This window comes from Lycorma delicatula, chromosome 9 (assembly GCF_047948215.1).
Source record: "Lycorma delicatula isolate Av1 chromosome 9, ASM4794821v1, whole genome shotgun sequence".
NCBI lineage: Eukaryota > Metazoa > Arthropoda > Insecta > Hemiptera > Fulgoridae > Lycorma > Lycorma delicatula.
The window spans coordinates 62,129,190-62,146,864 of NC_134463.1; the positions used below are offsets into that span (position 1 = coordinate 62,129,190).

The 17,675-nt window shown below is 34.5% G+C and overlaps 1 protein-coding gene across 3 annotated transcripts in view; it reads right to left on the bottom strand.

Moving 5' to 3' along the window:
- Nucleotides 1-17,675, bottom strand: part of LOC142329822 (angiotensin-converting enzyme-like) — a 507,200-nt gene that overhangs the window by 476,831 nt on the left and 12,694 nt on the right. For 2 of the 3 annotated variants that reach the window (XM_075374676.1, XM_075374675.1), the window contains exons 2-3: nucleotides 5,366-5,550; nucleotides 933-1,004 (exon numbers count right to left, since the gene is read on the bottom strand). In XM_075374676.1, coding sequence (XP_075230791.1) covers nucleotides 933-1,004; nucleotides 5,366-5,526 — 233 coding nt within the window. In that variant the 5' untranslated portion in view covers nucleotides 5,527-5,550. The remainder of the gene's footprint in view (nucleotides 1-932; nucleotides 1,005-5,365; nucleotides 5,551-17,675) is intronic. The other variant, XM_075374677.1, reaches the window with a different exon arrangement.

Genomic DNA, 17,675 nt, shown 5'->3' on the forward strand with positions numbered 1-17,675 from the left:
AACATTTTCTTCCTTTTTTCCTTTCCTTTTGTTTTAACTTTTTTTTAATTTAAATATATTGATTTATTAATAATTAACCTCAGATTGTAAAAAAAGTTTTACAATGAATAATAATTCAAAAATAAAAAAAAATAAAAAATATCAGAAGTTTTTTAATGAAATAAAATTTTATGTACTTTTTATTAAAAAGAAAATGTGTAAATTTAATTTAATAGGTGTACAAGGAAGTCATGTGTTATCCACATCAATTTTTTTATTTAAAAAAAAAATTTAATTTGTTTCTAGCGGAAATGAGGGATGATGTATTTTGAAGGAAGATAGTATCGTCCAAAAGGTCCTTTTACAAAAAGGTTCTTGTAAAAGGTCCTTTTAAAATGTATTTATTGCTTTATAATGTTTCACTTTTAAAATATCAGTTGTACATTTTATTTTATCCGAGTAGCGATTTCCTTTCAAGGACCGCATAATTTGACTTTTTATCATATTTTATGGTGATTACATCGAAAGGAACTGTTTATTAATGGTTTGTGTGTACGGTTAAAAGTTTGACTCTAAAGAAGTTTTTGTGTAAAACTGAACTTAATGTACCAAAACTTTAGTCTTGGAAAAAATTATTTATAAATCTATAATTAATTTATTATTTAAAAAAAAAATACATTGTGGTAACTCTTACTCCTTCAAAGAAAATAAATACTATAAAATACCATGCAGAAATTTGAAAGATTGAATTTGTAGCTGAGAAACAAAAGAAAATATGGAACTACACAGTATATAAGAAAAAGATGACTTACATTTCAACGGAATAGAAATTATAATAAATAGATAAAATATTTATATAATAAAGCAAAAAAAAACATTAAAAAAGAATTTCATCATCCAAGAAGAGAACCTGAACCTAAATAAAAAAATCCAAAAACATTCATTATGGATACCTTTCCGAGACTGATCTGTATTTATTTCTATTGCAATATTCCTGCAAAATCTGCCACAGCTCATGTCTCAGTCTGTAACAATAGTTTTTTTTTAATATATTTTCTTTAAAAATAAATAAACAGAAATATAATTCAGTAATAATTAACAGTTATTAAATCCAAAATGTTTATCCAATAAAAATCTGAAATACGAAGGAAATAGTGAAATTTTAATTAACGAAAAATACGGAAATATCCATATTAATTAACAACAGAAAATAGATGGATTCATCTACAGACCGTACAAATAACATTAATGTTAAATATTATATATAAATCTGTACCTATAAAACAAGTCCTGACTGACTAATTCTTCAACGCCCAGCAATGATTACTGAAGATAAATTGACGAAAATTTCTATAAAAGTTCTCTTTACGGTGTAAATCCACACTAAAAACGGATTTTTTGAAATTCCAAGTTTAAAAGGTTAAAATGGAATAACAATTAAATTTAATTTTTTTTTTTTTTTATGTACCTAATGAAAATATCACCTTGATTTTTGGTGAGTGTAATGTTCATGTGAATATCTCAAAACAAATTTCTAGATTTTTTAGATTCGATCTTGAAAGGAAGGGGTGAAGAAATGTAAAAAAATTTCGAACATAGATTGCAAATTTCCCTCATTTCCGACTATATTAAATGGGATGTTCAATTAATTTTGGGCTTGCAAATAAAAGATATTAACCACTTTAGGGTTTCTGAATTTCGATTTTTGACAATGTACAACGCGAATACTTTGATCTCCTTGAGTGCGTCTAGAGTGCTGTGAGTCTATTTTTGGTGATTTTCGAGCTGTTGGGTGAGTGTATACCCCTCCAGCAGTATTGGGCTTTCTTGGATTTAGACTGCGATTACAGTTAGCACAATTTGAGTTTAGACTTGTCCTTTCTAATTTTGGGGGAAGTAAAAAGGTGCTATTTATTCGACGCGTACCCGTCTCATCTCGGCTGAAAGGTGGCAACGACTCCTGGTCGTCAGTCCCCGTGACAAGCAAGGGAATAGTCCTGCTTGCGTTCTTTTTAGAATGAGGGCCGTAATCCGTGGTTATTTTATAACCGATCCAGAAGCGGCTAAGAGGTATAAAGAGTGATAGGGGAATGCAGAATCCCCTTAATCCGTGATTAAAAGTTGCGAAAATCACACCGTCTACAGATCTGTGAAAAAAATAAAAGCCCTGTTACACGACACCCACAGATCGCACAACAAACACCAATTTTATGTGCGTGTAATGGTCGTTCATGAAACGCGGGGAAATTTTTAGCGCTCCATATTCGGCAGTTTTGGCTGTTTAGCCATCCAAGTGAAACCGTGCTTTCGTGGCTGAAATACACACGATCCAAAATTTCAATACCATTGTCATCAACAAGAGGACGAAACCGACGACAATACTGTAAACGTTTTCCGCGATCTGCTTCTTTCAGTTCTTGAACGACACCGATGCGATAAGTATGCAGTTATAATTTTTTAGTAACCTGAAAGCTGTAGGTAGTGAAAGCCCAGCCTGTGAAGATAACTTTCTGAGAGAGTCAAACGTTCTTTCACATCCTCCAGAACTTCTACTTTTAACAGTGATGGTCGATCTGTGCTTTTCCGATCGTGTACACTCCCAGTCTTACGAAATTTATTAATCAAACGTGATATTCTCGACATTAGGAGGAACAGAAGAATTGAAATATTTTATCCAAAACTTGTCTTTTACTCGTTCGTAAGATTTATATGCGCAATAAGTCTGAATAAGAAACACATGTTCGCCCTTGGAAAACGACATAGTTAACACAATAGAAACGAATTTATACTGGTATAGCACTAGTGAAAAAGGACATTTCAACTGTTTACAAGCTGCTAACGTTTGAGTACACTGTTGCCAACTGACATGTAGAGGGAAATAAAATTTACCTATGCGTGACTTCTACTTTCTTAATTTTAGGGTTGCGTTCTTTGTGAAACTCCCGATTTATATACAAACGCGCGCGCGCACGCACACACACACACAAGAGAGTTGTTCAATAATTAAAGAGACAAACGGCAACAACGAAAAACAATTTAATAGAATAAACTGAAACCGTGTGACGTTGAAGTTGGTACCCCTGACACAGAAAATATTACTTATTCAAAAATATTTCTTCAATATAATTTCTTTCGTTTATTTCAAAATGTTGGATTCACTTCAAACGTGTATCACTGAAAAAGAACGTGCTGTGATAAGATTTTTATTTTCTGAAAGTGTAAAAACTACCGAAAATCACTTGCGGATGTAAAAAAGTAGGAATAATGTGTGTTAAACATATACACTTTTATAATTGCATTGAACGGTTTAAATGTTACAGAACACTTTTCATCGTAATGGAAGACAGGTAGAAGTTTCGAATGACACTGAGCAAAATCGCATTAATGATATTATTCGTGGTGGATATAAATGTTGAATATTGCTCAAAATTTGCAATGCGAGTATTGGGATTGTCCGATCCATTATCCATGATAAGCTGAATTACCACAGAACGTGCTAAGGTGGGTTTCCAGACAGTCTATTAAAAATCACAAATATCCGAATTCACATTAGTACGGAACTTAAACAACGGTTTTTAGCTGAAGATAATGGCTCTTTTAGATCGAATAATTCGTGATGAAACTTGGATTCATTATTTTGAACCGGAATTCGAATATCAGGATATGGAATTGCAATATTCGAGTTAGCCACCAGGAAAAAATTCAAAACCTAGTCATCAGCTGGTGAAATTATGCTAACAGTTTTTTAGGACTATAAAGATTCAATTTATTGTTATTATTTGGAAGAACAACATGCAATCAACAGTAAGTATTATTTGTTACATGCTAGAAAATAAAGCGAAACCCTCAATAAAGAGGAAACATCCCGTTTCTCTCTGAAAAGACATAATTATTCTACATGATAACGCCCGTACTCATGTCGTTCAAAAGTCACAGGATGTCGGGTCGAGAGTTCTTGCTAGATCAACCTTTCAGTTCCGATGCCGCAACATCAATTTTGTTTTTTGTTTGATTCTCTCAAAGAATTTTTACGTGGTTCAGAGTTCGGCAACAATAAACGGGTCAAGAATAAGGTACAAGCATGGCTCAGACATTAAGATGAACAATTTTTTACTACTGGAAGAAGAAAACTCGCAGAAAGGTGGGACAAGTGGCTCTACATTATAGTAGCTGGGGTTTTTTGGGGCTCCCGCTGGCGGGAGTGGCCGTGCTGCCGGGGTATGGCAGCCACGGTCTACTATACCCCGGCAACGCCCCCGAAGGCAACCCTCCCGACACCCCCAAAACGAAGCCACGCCACCGATCGCACGCGACTGTGGGCGTGGCTTCGTTCCGCCGATGGCTGTCCTGATTGTGACTTGGTAATGCCGCGCAAGTCTCCATGATGGACCGGGTGGTGATGCGGGGTTTGTCCCTGACTCCTGTGCGGACCGGAATGAGGTTGTCCCCTTGTTAGGTGACTTAATTTGGTCGACTTCTTTTGGTGTAGGTTTGAATTCCTATGTCGCGTAAAACATAACTTTGATTGGTATGAGTGTAGCACTGATTTAACTTTCAACTCTTTTGTTTTCTGAGGCATTCACAGTCACGAACGGTGTTGTCAAATTTGGGCTAGGCCCGGGGTCCGCCCTTCCGCGGTTTCGGTTAGTTAGTTTGAGGGAATCATGTTAGGCTGGACGTGAAGATGTCCGTTTGAGGCTTACTTGAAGGCAAAATTTGATTTGTATTTAAGTAATGCAAATGTCTGCCGAGGCATTTACATAGGTGGCATCCTGACCGAGGCCTGGCTGATGACTTTGAGAAGTAATCAGTTAGAGAGTCTAAGGACGACCTCCGGTAAAGCCCCTCAGGGCTCGGAACGGAGGGGGTGGTGTGGCGACCGGTAACGTCACAAGATGGGTTGGGACAGAGGTTGCCTTCCTCCTATGGGGATGGGATGGGGATTATGTTGAAAAGTAGAGAGTAGTCACCCTATTGTTGTTATTTTTCTTTATGTTTTTTATCTCTTTTGGTTTCATATATTAACCTTTTTTATTCTGTAAGTAACACCTGAGGAATCATCTGTGTACCGAAACAACTGTCATTTGTTAAATAAATTTAAAAATCAAATAAAAATTTGTTTTCATTTTCTTTTTGTGATAATTTTTTTTTCATTTTCAACAACTACAGATTAACACCCTATTTACAGCTAGTGATAAGAAGTTAATTTTGGTAGATATGAAAAATGTCAAGCTTGACTGGATTCGAACCTAGAACCTATCGGAAGAAAGACAGAGACGCCACCACTCTCCCAAGCAAGTCCATTAACGGAACAATTATAAATCAAATTTATTAACAAATGTACTTTAAAAGTATAATAAATAAAAATATCTATCAGTAAACTTACCTTTCATTTTGAAGTCTAGGGTCCAAATTAAATTGTGCCCTATTTGGATCAATATATGTATTATCTTGTGGTAAAACCAATTGTCCAACTATCACACACATTTGCAGTGAAGATAAAAATATACATAATGCACTATTTCGAAATTCCTTCTTGAAGTACATAATTTTACGGGGAGAATTTTACTCCTATAAATAAATAAACAAACAAAATAAACATTTAATAAAGTAGAAACTAAATAGAAACAAATAGAAACAAGAAAGATGGAAATTTAAAAAAAAAATTTAATTACGATTACTTAATTTAAGTAAAATTAATTTCTGCAATGTCTTATTATAATGAAAGGTAGCAGATCAAATAGTTAGGACGACATTAAATGGTACTCCAATAACCCTGAAGGTTTAAATAATAAAGGTAGTCCACTAAAGAGATGTATTGATCCAAGAAAATATAAACAAATGCAGTGCTAATGATTTTTTTTTTGTGTTTGTTCTGCTCCCCTGAGCCGGGTCAGCAATCAAGTATTACTCAGCTCAGGGGAGTGTCCTTGCGACTCTAATGAGCTTCCTCGTCTACTGGCAGTACGTCAGACATGGCAGGTTGGCTCACCTGTTCCGACTGTCTTCCTTATTTTCATCCTGCCTCTGCCTCTAACCGCTAAAGCCAGGAACATCGGGCTCGGCTATGCCATTTAATAATAATGATCTTCCCTTGGGGACTGCGCGTGAAGCTAGAGTGATGAGGTATGGGAGCAACTCGGGGGAGGATAGACCAATCATCACATCAACTGATAACAAACGGGATGCCCCTGGGGCGCTGTTTTGGGGGGTTTAAGGGAGTGCTCTTATAATATTTCTGCAAACAATCGTCCGATTTTCAAAATTGGGAATAGCGAGGAAAGCGAGCTCTGCAGGTACGGAGTAGGCCCCTTGGAATCGAGGAGCCATCTTTCAGGGGTTCCTCGATTCCCGAAGAGCCCCTGAGTTGATTCGGGAATTCGCCTGGATTGACCCAGGATCAGGTTCTGGCTCGACGGGCCGGCTAGACATATACAAGGGCAAGTTTGGTGATCAGTCAAAATATCACCCAGCAGGTTGATAAATCTCAGTGCTTCATACTTAATGGAGTGCATTAAGACCAAAAAGGAAAAAAAAACAAACATTTTTCCGAATGGATGATTGTACGTGTATGAATATATTGGCCATTATTTTTATCATGTTAAAATTTTTTGCAAATTTTCCGAGAGGTGGAGGAAGTATGGGAATTTTTCATTTTTGTGGTTCAGCACTTAGATGGTTCAGAACTCTTTCTGAACCATTTCTTTAAAGAAAATCTCTATTTTCTTAAAAAGAAAATGTAGAGCTTAGATAGTCCATATGTATTTATTTTCTTAAAATAATAGTTTACGAGTAAATGAAAATAGCTGTAAGGGTAAATAAAATATGATTATGAAACCAATTTTTAAAATACAGCTTCAGTTTCCCAATGCTGGAAAAGCATATCTCTCTCTTGCCTACTTTTTATACATATATCAGCTAATGGAAAACTGGAAAATGTCAAAGAAAGTAAAAATCAAACCAAAGTTATTTTAATTTAATATAAGTGTATATATATTTTTTCTTCTTTTTTCATTACTGTTGTTATTATCTGTAAATATATTTCGTGAAAAATGTGTTTCGACCCAATTCTTTATTTAATGAGTGAGTATCTTAGAACTTCAATATAACAAAAAACGGGGGGGGGGGGAAATACAAATAAATCTGGAAAATAATTGTTGAATTGTGTACATTATTACTACATTTTTTTTTTGTTTTAGATATCTCCTGAGTGTACAACGAAGTTCTCCCTGAATAACCTACTCCACTCGTGAAAATAATGGAAGAAGTTCACATAAACATATCTCCTAAAAAGCTTTGTTTGAAGTCATTATGACTAGTGGAAGATTTCACTCGGATTTCAGCTACCCCAATGAAATGCGATCGTATTGAAATTTTCAGGACATTAATTAAGGAGTAGAATTAGTGATTTTTTTATGGCTTGACCTAAAAAATCGAATAACATAGGTCCCAGGACCGTATCTGCAGTAGTTATTTTTATTTTAACCCAACGTGCTATCTGTTTTTACTGGGGGGTAAAAAACCCTGTTTTTTATATTTGACGTACAGTAACTTTATAAAATGGATAATAAACACATAAAGCTTGAAACAACACTAGTAGAGAATTTAATTCCGAACAAAATCGTGTAAGATAAGTTGAATAAAACAAAAAAAAGGTAGAAAAATTCGAATTTTATTAAAAAAATAGTACACTAGACCAAAGTACAATCTACGTACCAAATTTAATAAATGTTCAAAAACGAGCCCGTCATTTTCAACACATTTCTTGGCAAGCTTCTGTACTGCTTTGTGGCTCTTTTTAGTTCTTCAGGGCCGTCCTTAAGTTGCTCAGCGACATCTATGATGTGGACAGTTAATTCCTTACGAGAATTTATTTTTGTTTTGTATTCAATATTTTTCATCCATCCCCAGACGGAAAAATCAAAAGGTGTTAGATCAGGCGATCTTGATGACCAGGAACGTGGACCTCCACGACCGATCCATTTCTAGGGAAATGATGATTTAAGTGAGTGGAAACGGCATAAGAGAAATGGGGAAGCGCGCCATCATGCTGGAAGTTTACTTTGCGTCTTAGCGCAAACCGTAAGGTATTTCTTTAGAGGATGAATGAGAATGATATGCGTCTCAGCGCTGGAGGAACATCTTCAAGCAGCTATGGCAATTCTTCTTGAAGCGCAAGTAGACCTCAGCATTTAAGCGGTCATGTATTATGAACAGTAATAAATAATTTTTATTTATTTATTTTTATTTTACAGTTGTATAATTTCAAGGGTTTTTTTAAATATTTTAACAACAATTTTAAACAGCAAATTTCTTTTTACATTTTTCACATCACCAAAAACCAATTTGATTTTTGTTTACATTAAATAACCACTTTTTTTTATAAATGTAGTAATGCTCTTTTTCTAAATAAAATTAATTCTAAAAAGAATTTTTTTTTTACTTTTCTTTGTTTTATTCAACTTAGCTTACACCGTTTTATTCAGAATTAAATTCACTACAAGTTTTGTTTATTTATTACATATTTAAAAAAGTTATTGTATGTCAAACATAAGAAACAGTGTTTTTTACCCCAGATTTCCCAAAAACTGTTGCAGATATGGTTCTGGGACCTATTTTATTCCATTCTTCAGGTCAAAAACCTGTATGATAGTAAAAAATCACTAATTCTGCTCCTTAATTAAGTTCTAAAAATTTCAGTACACCTCATTTCACCGTGGTAGTTGAAATTCGAGCGAAATCTTTTACTTGATGTAACTTCCAAATGAAGCATTTTAGGACATATTTTTATATGAAATTTTACCATTATTTTCACGAGTACAATAAAAAGTCTCGGTAGAATTTCGTGACACACTCTGTACATCCGCTCTTTCTCGGGTATTTACAGCCCTACGCCAAAATACACTTACCATATTCTTTTTTTATTTTAGCAATGATAAGAAAACATTCAGTAGCGAGTCAAAAATGTCAAGCCTGACAGAGATTCGAATTCTGAAACTTCCATATAAAAGGTAAAAACGTAACAACTACAAAATTTTATTTACTGTAGAATTCTTCTTTTTCTACCCTTTAGAGACGTAAAGGGAAGAAAAATAAGAATTTTATAGGAATAAGTAGACACTTATTCCTATTTTATTAGGCTTATTAAGAATTTATTAAGTTTACAGAGAATTTGCGGAAATTTTTGCAGAAAGCTGACTACAAAACTTGTTACCATATACTCTCCTGGCTCTGGTTATTTATTCTCATACAGCAGAAAAATATGAGAGAAGTTTAAAAAATTCAAAAGAATCATATTATTAAACTTTGATAGGCTCTCCAGTCCCCAGTATTGATCACAAAGTATTTTTTTTTAGATCACTTGCAAAACTATTATGCTTAGGAAAATATAAAAAGTGTTTTTTTTAAAGAATATGCTATTAATAAAAAAATTATTTTTTTTGATTTTTGGGGGAGAGAATTTGAGGGCAAACGTTTTTTTTTAAATGGTAAGATAACCATGTATGCGTGTACTGAGCCCAATATAAAGTAGGATTATGTTTGCAAAATTTTAAGAAAATTGATCTCAAAGAAATTATTTACCTCACTCCCTGAAGATATTGATCCCCCAAACTTTTATCAACAAATTACTTTATATACACGAGTACACAATTTCATCAAAATAGGGTTATCCTGTCAAAAAATGTTAAGCTTCATAGTTGCATACGTATGTACTCATGAACGAACATTAATCCATCCATTTTTCTTGTTTTTTGTGGTCCCTAGGTCATAGGTCTGTAGGGATACCTAAATTATCCCTACACATGGGTATGTGTAGGGATGTGTAAGGTTATCGGGGTAAATTATTTATATAAAAAAAATCAGTAAGAATTCATTACTTAGTTATTCTCTATAGGTCAAATCCTAGTAAAGTCAGTTATTTTTATACGGATTTGAATACTAGATCGTGGATACCGGTGTTCTTTGGTGGTTGGGTTTCAATTAACCACACATCTCAGGAATGGTCGAACTGAGACTGTACAAGACTACACTTCATTTACGTTCATACATATCATCCTCATTCATTCTCTGAAGTATTATCTGAAAGGTAATTACCGGAGGCTAAACAGGAAAAAGAAAGTTAGTTATTCTCTATAAGCGATTTGGAAGCTGATTTTTGTTGGTATAATCTGAACGTTCCAGATAATAACAGAATTTGGTTTAAAATTCATACTCAAAATAATCTATATTATTAATTTCATCTTATTTTAACAAATAATAAAATAATAAATGAATTTAGGTCAAATTAAAATAAGTTAAAGTATCAGAAAAAGTGGCATTGAAAAAAGTAACACGTAAGAATGATTAAATTGATTGTCAATCGAAAAATAATGTTCTGAACGAATGATTTTCTAACCTTCAAAGCTTCTTTTATTAAACATAATAACGGTAATAATAAAATTATCAAACCCATTTTTATAAATAAAATATTTAAATTAATAAAAAAAATGAAAAAACACAAGGAATTACTATCTCGTAGTTTTAGTTTCACGAAATGAATTCCAAATTATAAAAATTAGTAGTTAATACTTACTGCAGTCCATCCAACAACAAAAATAAAACCTTAGTTTTAGAATCAAACACCTATTCAGCATAAATTAAAAAAAATAAAATAAAATATATATATTTCTAAATTTATATTTTCTGAATTTATTTCGTGTATAATCTGCTTAATGATTTAGGAACTTTGAAACAAATACAGGGAAAAGAACCGGATTATTAGTCCATTTGTCATGAAGGTTCGTACAATTTTTTTTTAGTATTTCAGTAAAATTTCAATCTCCCATTCCAACAAGTTAAACCAAATTGTAATTTGGTTTAAACAATGTAATTATAGTAATTATGTAATTATTTTGTAATTATAGTTTCAACAATTTTTTCCGATTATGTTCATCCACAAATACCCTTTCATAAGGGTTGTTCCCTGAAGACAGATCAAATATTTTTTCCACCGGGTAACTATCCCACAACTAGCTGGCTCTCTTTTTTTCTGTTTAACCTCCGGAAACACCGTCTGGCATTACTTCAGAGGATGATATGTATGAATGTATGCATGACCTAGGCTGTACAAGATTACACTTCATTTACACTCATACACATCGTCCTCATTCATACTCCTAGTTAATCCTAGTTAAGGAACTTAGTTACTATTATATGGATTTGAATATTAGATCGTGCATAACGGTGTTCTTTGGTGGTTGGGTTTCAATTAATCACAAATCTTAAGAATAGTCGACATCTCTTTTTTCCTGTTTAGTCTCCGGAACCGCCGTAAGGTATTATTACTTCAGAGGATGATATGTATGAATGTAAATGAAGTGTAGTCTTGTACAGTCGCAAGTCTACCATTCCTGAATATGTAGTTAATTGAAACCCAACTATTAAAGAACACCGGTATCCACGATCTAGTATTCAAATCCGTATAAACGTAACTTTCTTTACTATGATTTGAACCTTAGAACTCTCGATATCGAAATCAGCTGATTTGTGATGACGAGTTCACCACTTGACCAGCCCGGTGTATCAACCTGAGACTGTACAATACTGCACGTCATTTACATTCATACATATCATCCATTCTCACTCATCCTCTGAAATCCTCTTTAGCCTTACGGTGGTTCCAGAGGCTAAACAGAAAAAAATGATTACACCACCTAAAAAAGTGTCGTAGCCTCAATTATATTTCAATATTTGATCTTGACGAACATTAGGTCGATCGTTTCTGGGAATATAATTAGCATACGTTTTAATTAGCTTTAAAACGACACATAAATCGAGTTACTATAAATACATAAATTAGTACAATATATTAAAAATTGATGTAAATCTCGATCCTGTAATATTAATAATTGGTAAATAGTAATATTGAAGTGGGAAATGTTAATACTTTACGATAATAGAGAATTTGGTTTATTACTAGGAATTGGTAGAGGTAATGTTTTTTTATTCATATAGTAGAGATGTTTTTTTATTCATATACTGAGGGTTTATAAATAAAAACATTACTTCTTATAGAGTATTTGTAACACTGTCAATGTCAAGGTTAATAAATAATTAAAATATGTCGGTGATAAACATTAACGTAAATAATAAACCCGTATAACGATTACGTAAAAATCATATCCATAACCGGTTTTTTTAAATTATCATTTGGCCTTACATTTCTTGTATTTATTTATTGCTTTTTTTTCTATTTATTAATTATTGAAATTCATTTATAACTATTTACTTACTTGTTTCAATAACATTTTAAATAAACTGATAGGCATAATTTTCATTTTTTTTAATTCAGTTCGGTAGATTTAAGCATTTAATTTTTTTAATAATAGTTATTTGTAACTAAACTGCGTTTAATAAAGGTTTTTAATTTATTGATAAAACCCTTAATATATATATATATATATATATATATATATATATATATATATATATATATATATAATTACATTAAACTTTATGTTAATAAATAACCTCGTTAAAAAATAAACGGAAATATTTTTAAGTATGAAATATAATTTAACCCTACTATTTTATTGTTTACAACAATTATTAAAACGTTTTCTTTTTTAACATTAGAATTATGTTTAAATTATAAGGAAGAAGTTATTACATGACAGGCAGAAGTTAAATTTTTCTCTGATTTTGTGTAAATGATAAAAATCGTAAAAACTTTATTATGAAATACAAAGTGGGCCACGAAAAAGCAGCCCCGCCAAAATATGGAATATTTAATAACACATTAACATCATAAGTTCAGGCCCAAGATATTGGCATAAAAAATTCTTAATATCGATCTATAGATATACAAATAAGAGCTTAATATAGTTCTTAATATCGATCTTTCATAGGTTATCGTTGTACATTGAGGGGGCTACTTTTTCGTGACCCACTCTGTATAACTGTATCTAATATCTTTCATATATATATAATTTAATTTAGAAAAATAGAATATTTTTGCTTTTAATATTTCACGTGGTTTTTAAATCAAAGATAAAAAATTTCACAACAAAGTTATAATACGTTTCTGGCATTGGTTATTTACTCTTGGATAGTGGAAAAATAATTATAAATTAAAAAACTACCTAATATTTATTTTTTGGGGTGGCGGTAATCTATGATGAAGTATTATTGTAAAATTATCATTATGTTAAAAAAACCAGGAAAAACTTTATTTCATAGAACTCAAAAAATTGGTATTTTTATATTTTTTGCTCCACCACTTCCAAAAGTCATCTTTCAAGAAATATTTTTTGATTTTTCTACGTTTACAACGATAAACGGAATTAACTAAAAAAAAATGTCATTGAAAAATGTACAACCAGTAAAAAGTTACCTAAGATTTCTTTTTTTGAGGGTGGGGATGAATTATAATGAAATTTTATTGTAATGTTAATAAAATTTTAATATCAGTAGTAATTAACTACTAATAATATTAGTAGTTAATTACTAAAATATTAATATTAATCAATTACTTTTAATAATAATAAATTTTTATTAGCCCTAAACATTATCAAATGTTTATCGAACATTAATTGGGGTTCAGATAAAGAGATATTATTGAGATTGTATAAGGCATTGGTTCAATCAAAACTAGACTACGGATGTATTGTATATTCATCCGCTAGGAAGTCGCACTTAAGAAAGTTAGACGTTATTCATAATAGTGGAATAAGATATGCGTCAGGCGTTTTCCGCACAAGTCCGGCGACTAGTCTAATGTCCGAAGCGGGAATAATGCCACTACATTATAGAAGAGAGATCCTTTTGTTAAGATATGCAGCAAATGTATGGGCTTTACCTGCCCATATAAATAATAAACTTTTCATGAATCATCCTATGGCTGCAGTATATGAACAACGTGCTACCTATTCCAGACCAGCCGGAATTAGGTACCACGAATTAAGAAGAAAATACGAAATTGCTATTCTTGAGACACTAGCAATTTCCACAAGAGAAATACCGCCATGGCTTTTGCCAGCGGTAAATACAAGATTGGATCTCTCTCAGGGAGAAATAAAAAAGAAGCCAGCAGTGATCATCCAACAGGAATTTTTGGCAACCGTCAGTAGTTACGAAGAACATATTAGAATTTTATACTGACGGTTCTAAAACCGAACATGGTGTTGGATGCTCCGTATATGTAAATGGAGAAGCCCATTTTTGGAAACTGCCAGATATGGCCAGTGTTTATACGGCAGAACTTACTGCCATTCAGCAAGCTCTTCGCTTCACAGAACATTATTGCGAAGAGAGAGTGCTAATTTGTTCCGATTCTCCAAGTGCACTTGTTGCAATTCGGAGCAAAAACATTAAGGATGTTCTAATTTCAAACATCCTGTCCATTTTATACGTTTTAAATCAACGAGGACAGCGATGCGTATTTGTATGGACTATGCGTACTTGTATCTGTATGGGCTGGTATTACAGGTAATAAGAGCGCAGACGAGGCTGCCAGAAAGGCAACAGTCTGCGATGATTTGGATGCATTTCCTGTAAGAGTGGCAGATGTTAAAAACTGTCTAACTAACGTAGTAAAAAAAACAAGTGGAATACTGAATGGAGGAGTTTAAATACAAAATTAAACTCAGTAAAAACTTCTCCATATAAATAGAAAAGCGACGTGAACTTGACTCGCCGAGAACAAGTAGCTGTGACCAGAATTAGAATCGGTCACACGCGATTAACAAATTCATATTTGTTAACCGGCGAAGAGAGACCAGTGTGCGGTGTTTGTAATAAAACACTGACAATCAAACATCTAATAGAAGAGTGTACCATATATGAGGACCTCAGAAAGAGGTTCCGTCTAAGAAATGATATTACTGCTGATTTAGCTAATGGAAATGAAAGAAAAATAGTTGCATATTTACACGCCAGTGGACTTCTTAAAAGTCTATAAAAATTGAAACTTAAAGCTGGGTAAAAGAAACTCTAAGAGGTAGTTTTTATATATTTATAAGGGAGTCTCGAAGCGTGGTACGTATAGTGACGGGGGTAGCCCTCTTGCCTAGGCCATCCTGGCTCGTCTGCATTCAAGAGCAGTGAGTCCGGGTGTGTCCAATGATGGCATGGGGGACTCTCAAGGGTGGACTGAAGGCGCGAGGCTATGGGTGGGCGTGGTGCATACCTGTAGCCTATTTATAAAGAGGAGTCAAATGACACGGCGCCCTGGCACGACTGATACACTGCTCAACGGCGGTTGTGGTCGCCCCGAGGGTACTTAAACTAACTATAAACGAGACATGTAGAAGGAAATGGTATTGATAAGTTGTATTTTTAATTTCATGGTCTTTTGAGAACCTTATCTCAAATTTTAATATCGGGGCCCTTTACACCCCGTAAGTGTTGTTTTGTCTTGTTGTTGTTGTTGTTGTTGTTGTGTCTTAATGTTTTTTACGTTGGTTGTGCTTTTAAATAAAATGTAAGGGCCCTTTACACCCTTACATATGATGATTATGACGGTGATACCCCCCCTTAAAATTTCCCCCAAAGGATTTTGTTTTTTGGTCACTTCCACTACTACCATGCCTAGCAAGATATAAAAATATGCAATAAATAAAAAGATAGTTTTTTAGATTTTTGGAGAAGGGAGAAATTTTGGGCAAATTTGATTAAAAAGTTATAAAATAAGTATGCACGCGTGTACTGAGTTTAATATAAAATGGGGTTATGTTTGTAAAGTTTTGAGAAAATTGGCCCCCAAAAATTATCTACCCCATCCGCTGGATATATTTTCCCCAAACGTTTACAAACAAATTGTCCCGTATAACACGAATCTCTATACAAATTTTCATAAAAATCGTTTTATACAGTAATAAGTTATTAAGCTTCAAATACACCAACACACGAAAATTACCCCCACTTTGGGGGGGGGGGGTCCTGGGTCATAAAACGTCGAGAAATACAAAAAAAAAACCATACCACATTTTTTGACTGATTACCATACTTTCCCTCTTGCAGCATAGATTTAGAGCTATGATGCCAGGAAAGTAAAAAGTTATTTATAAAAAAAAAATTTATTTTAATTTTAAGAATAAACCGTACATAAAAAAAGAAACAAAATTAAAGTATTTATTTGTTCTCTATACAATAGTAGGTAGGTTATTTCCCGATTGCATATTTTTAATGAAGGATGAATCCTGTAGGGTTTGAAACATACTGAGCCTGATCGGGACTCAAATCCATAACCTTCTGTATGAACGGCAGAGAAACCCCAGTTTATCACGGAGATCCGGAATTCTTGTTTAATATGCATTTATAGTTATGTAATTACTTTTAAAAATAATTATTAATATAGAGCGGATTAAAAATTTTTTAAAGCACAAACTAGGAAAGATTTACCAATTAGAAGTATTTTTAACTTCCTACAATTTTCCGGAAGGTACATTTATTTCTCGACGTTCTTTTCTTTTTTATATTATTATTATTATTATTATTATTATTCCCGGCCCACACGGTCCGTACCGAGCGGGACTTCAGCGACGTGGGCGACTTCCCACTCTTCTCGATGGAGGAACTGGAGGGAGTCCTACGGTCACTGAAAGGCAAAAAAATCCCCGGGTCCCGATGGTATACCGGCTGAGGTGCTTAACTTGTGGAGCGTTGCAGACCCGTCATCTTCTAGACATATATAATGCATGTCTGAAGGCTGGGTCTTTTAGCGCCAGATGGAAAACCGCGCGCCTTGCGCTGATTCCCAAGGGCAAAGAAAACCCAAAGTCGCCATCCTCCTACCGCCCATTGTGTATGCTTGACAAAGCTGTGAAGGTATTGGAGAAGCTGTTAAAGAAAAGACTGGTTGCGGCGATGAATCAGGCAGATGGCCTGAGCCAACCAGTACGGTTTCCGGCAGGGTCAGTCGACCCTAGATGCAATTCAAGAGGATGTTGAGGCGGTGCGGCGAGCAGAGGACCACAATCATTTTTAGCGTCGTGAGATCCTTCTCGTTACGTTGGACGTTAAAAACGCTTTCAACTCCACACGGTGGAGCGGACCCTAGAGCATTCGCTCCATGTGCCTCAATACCTCCGCAGAATGGTGGACGCATACCTGAGGAACCGCGGTCTCATTTACGAGACCGCGGCAGGCTGGCGTAGAACTGCGATCACATCAGGGGCGGCGCAGGGATCGATTCTCGGCCCCGACCTTTGAAATGCTGTCTATGATGGCTTATTGAGGCTGGAGATGCCCGAAGAATCAGTCTTGGTTGGGTACGCTGACGACATCGCGCTAGTTGTCGCAGACCGCGACGTGGAGCGCGCCCAACTGAGGGTCAACCGAGCCATGCACAGAGTCGGTGCCTGGCTGGACGACCATGGGTTATCTCTAGCCCTCAGCAAAAGGAGATCGTGGTTGTAACGAAGAAGCGTTTCGACAATCTTCTCTCCCTGCGGGGTGGAGGTTATCGAGACCAAGCCCCCAGAAAAGTAACTCGGTATGATGATTGACCGGAAACTCAGCTTTGCTGAGCAGCTTCGGAGAGCCAGCGACAAAGCTGCGAGAGCCGTAACTTCTCTCAGCCGGCTCATGGCGAATGTCGGCGGACCGAAGGCCAGCAGACGGCGATTGCTGATGGTTACGGTGCATTCCATCCTTATACGGATCAGAAGGGTTATACGGGTCGGAAGTGTAGACCCAGGCATTAAGAGCTGCAAGAA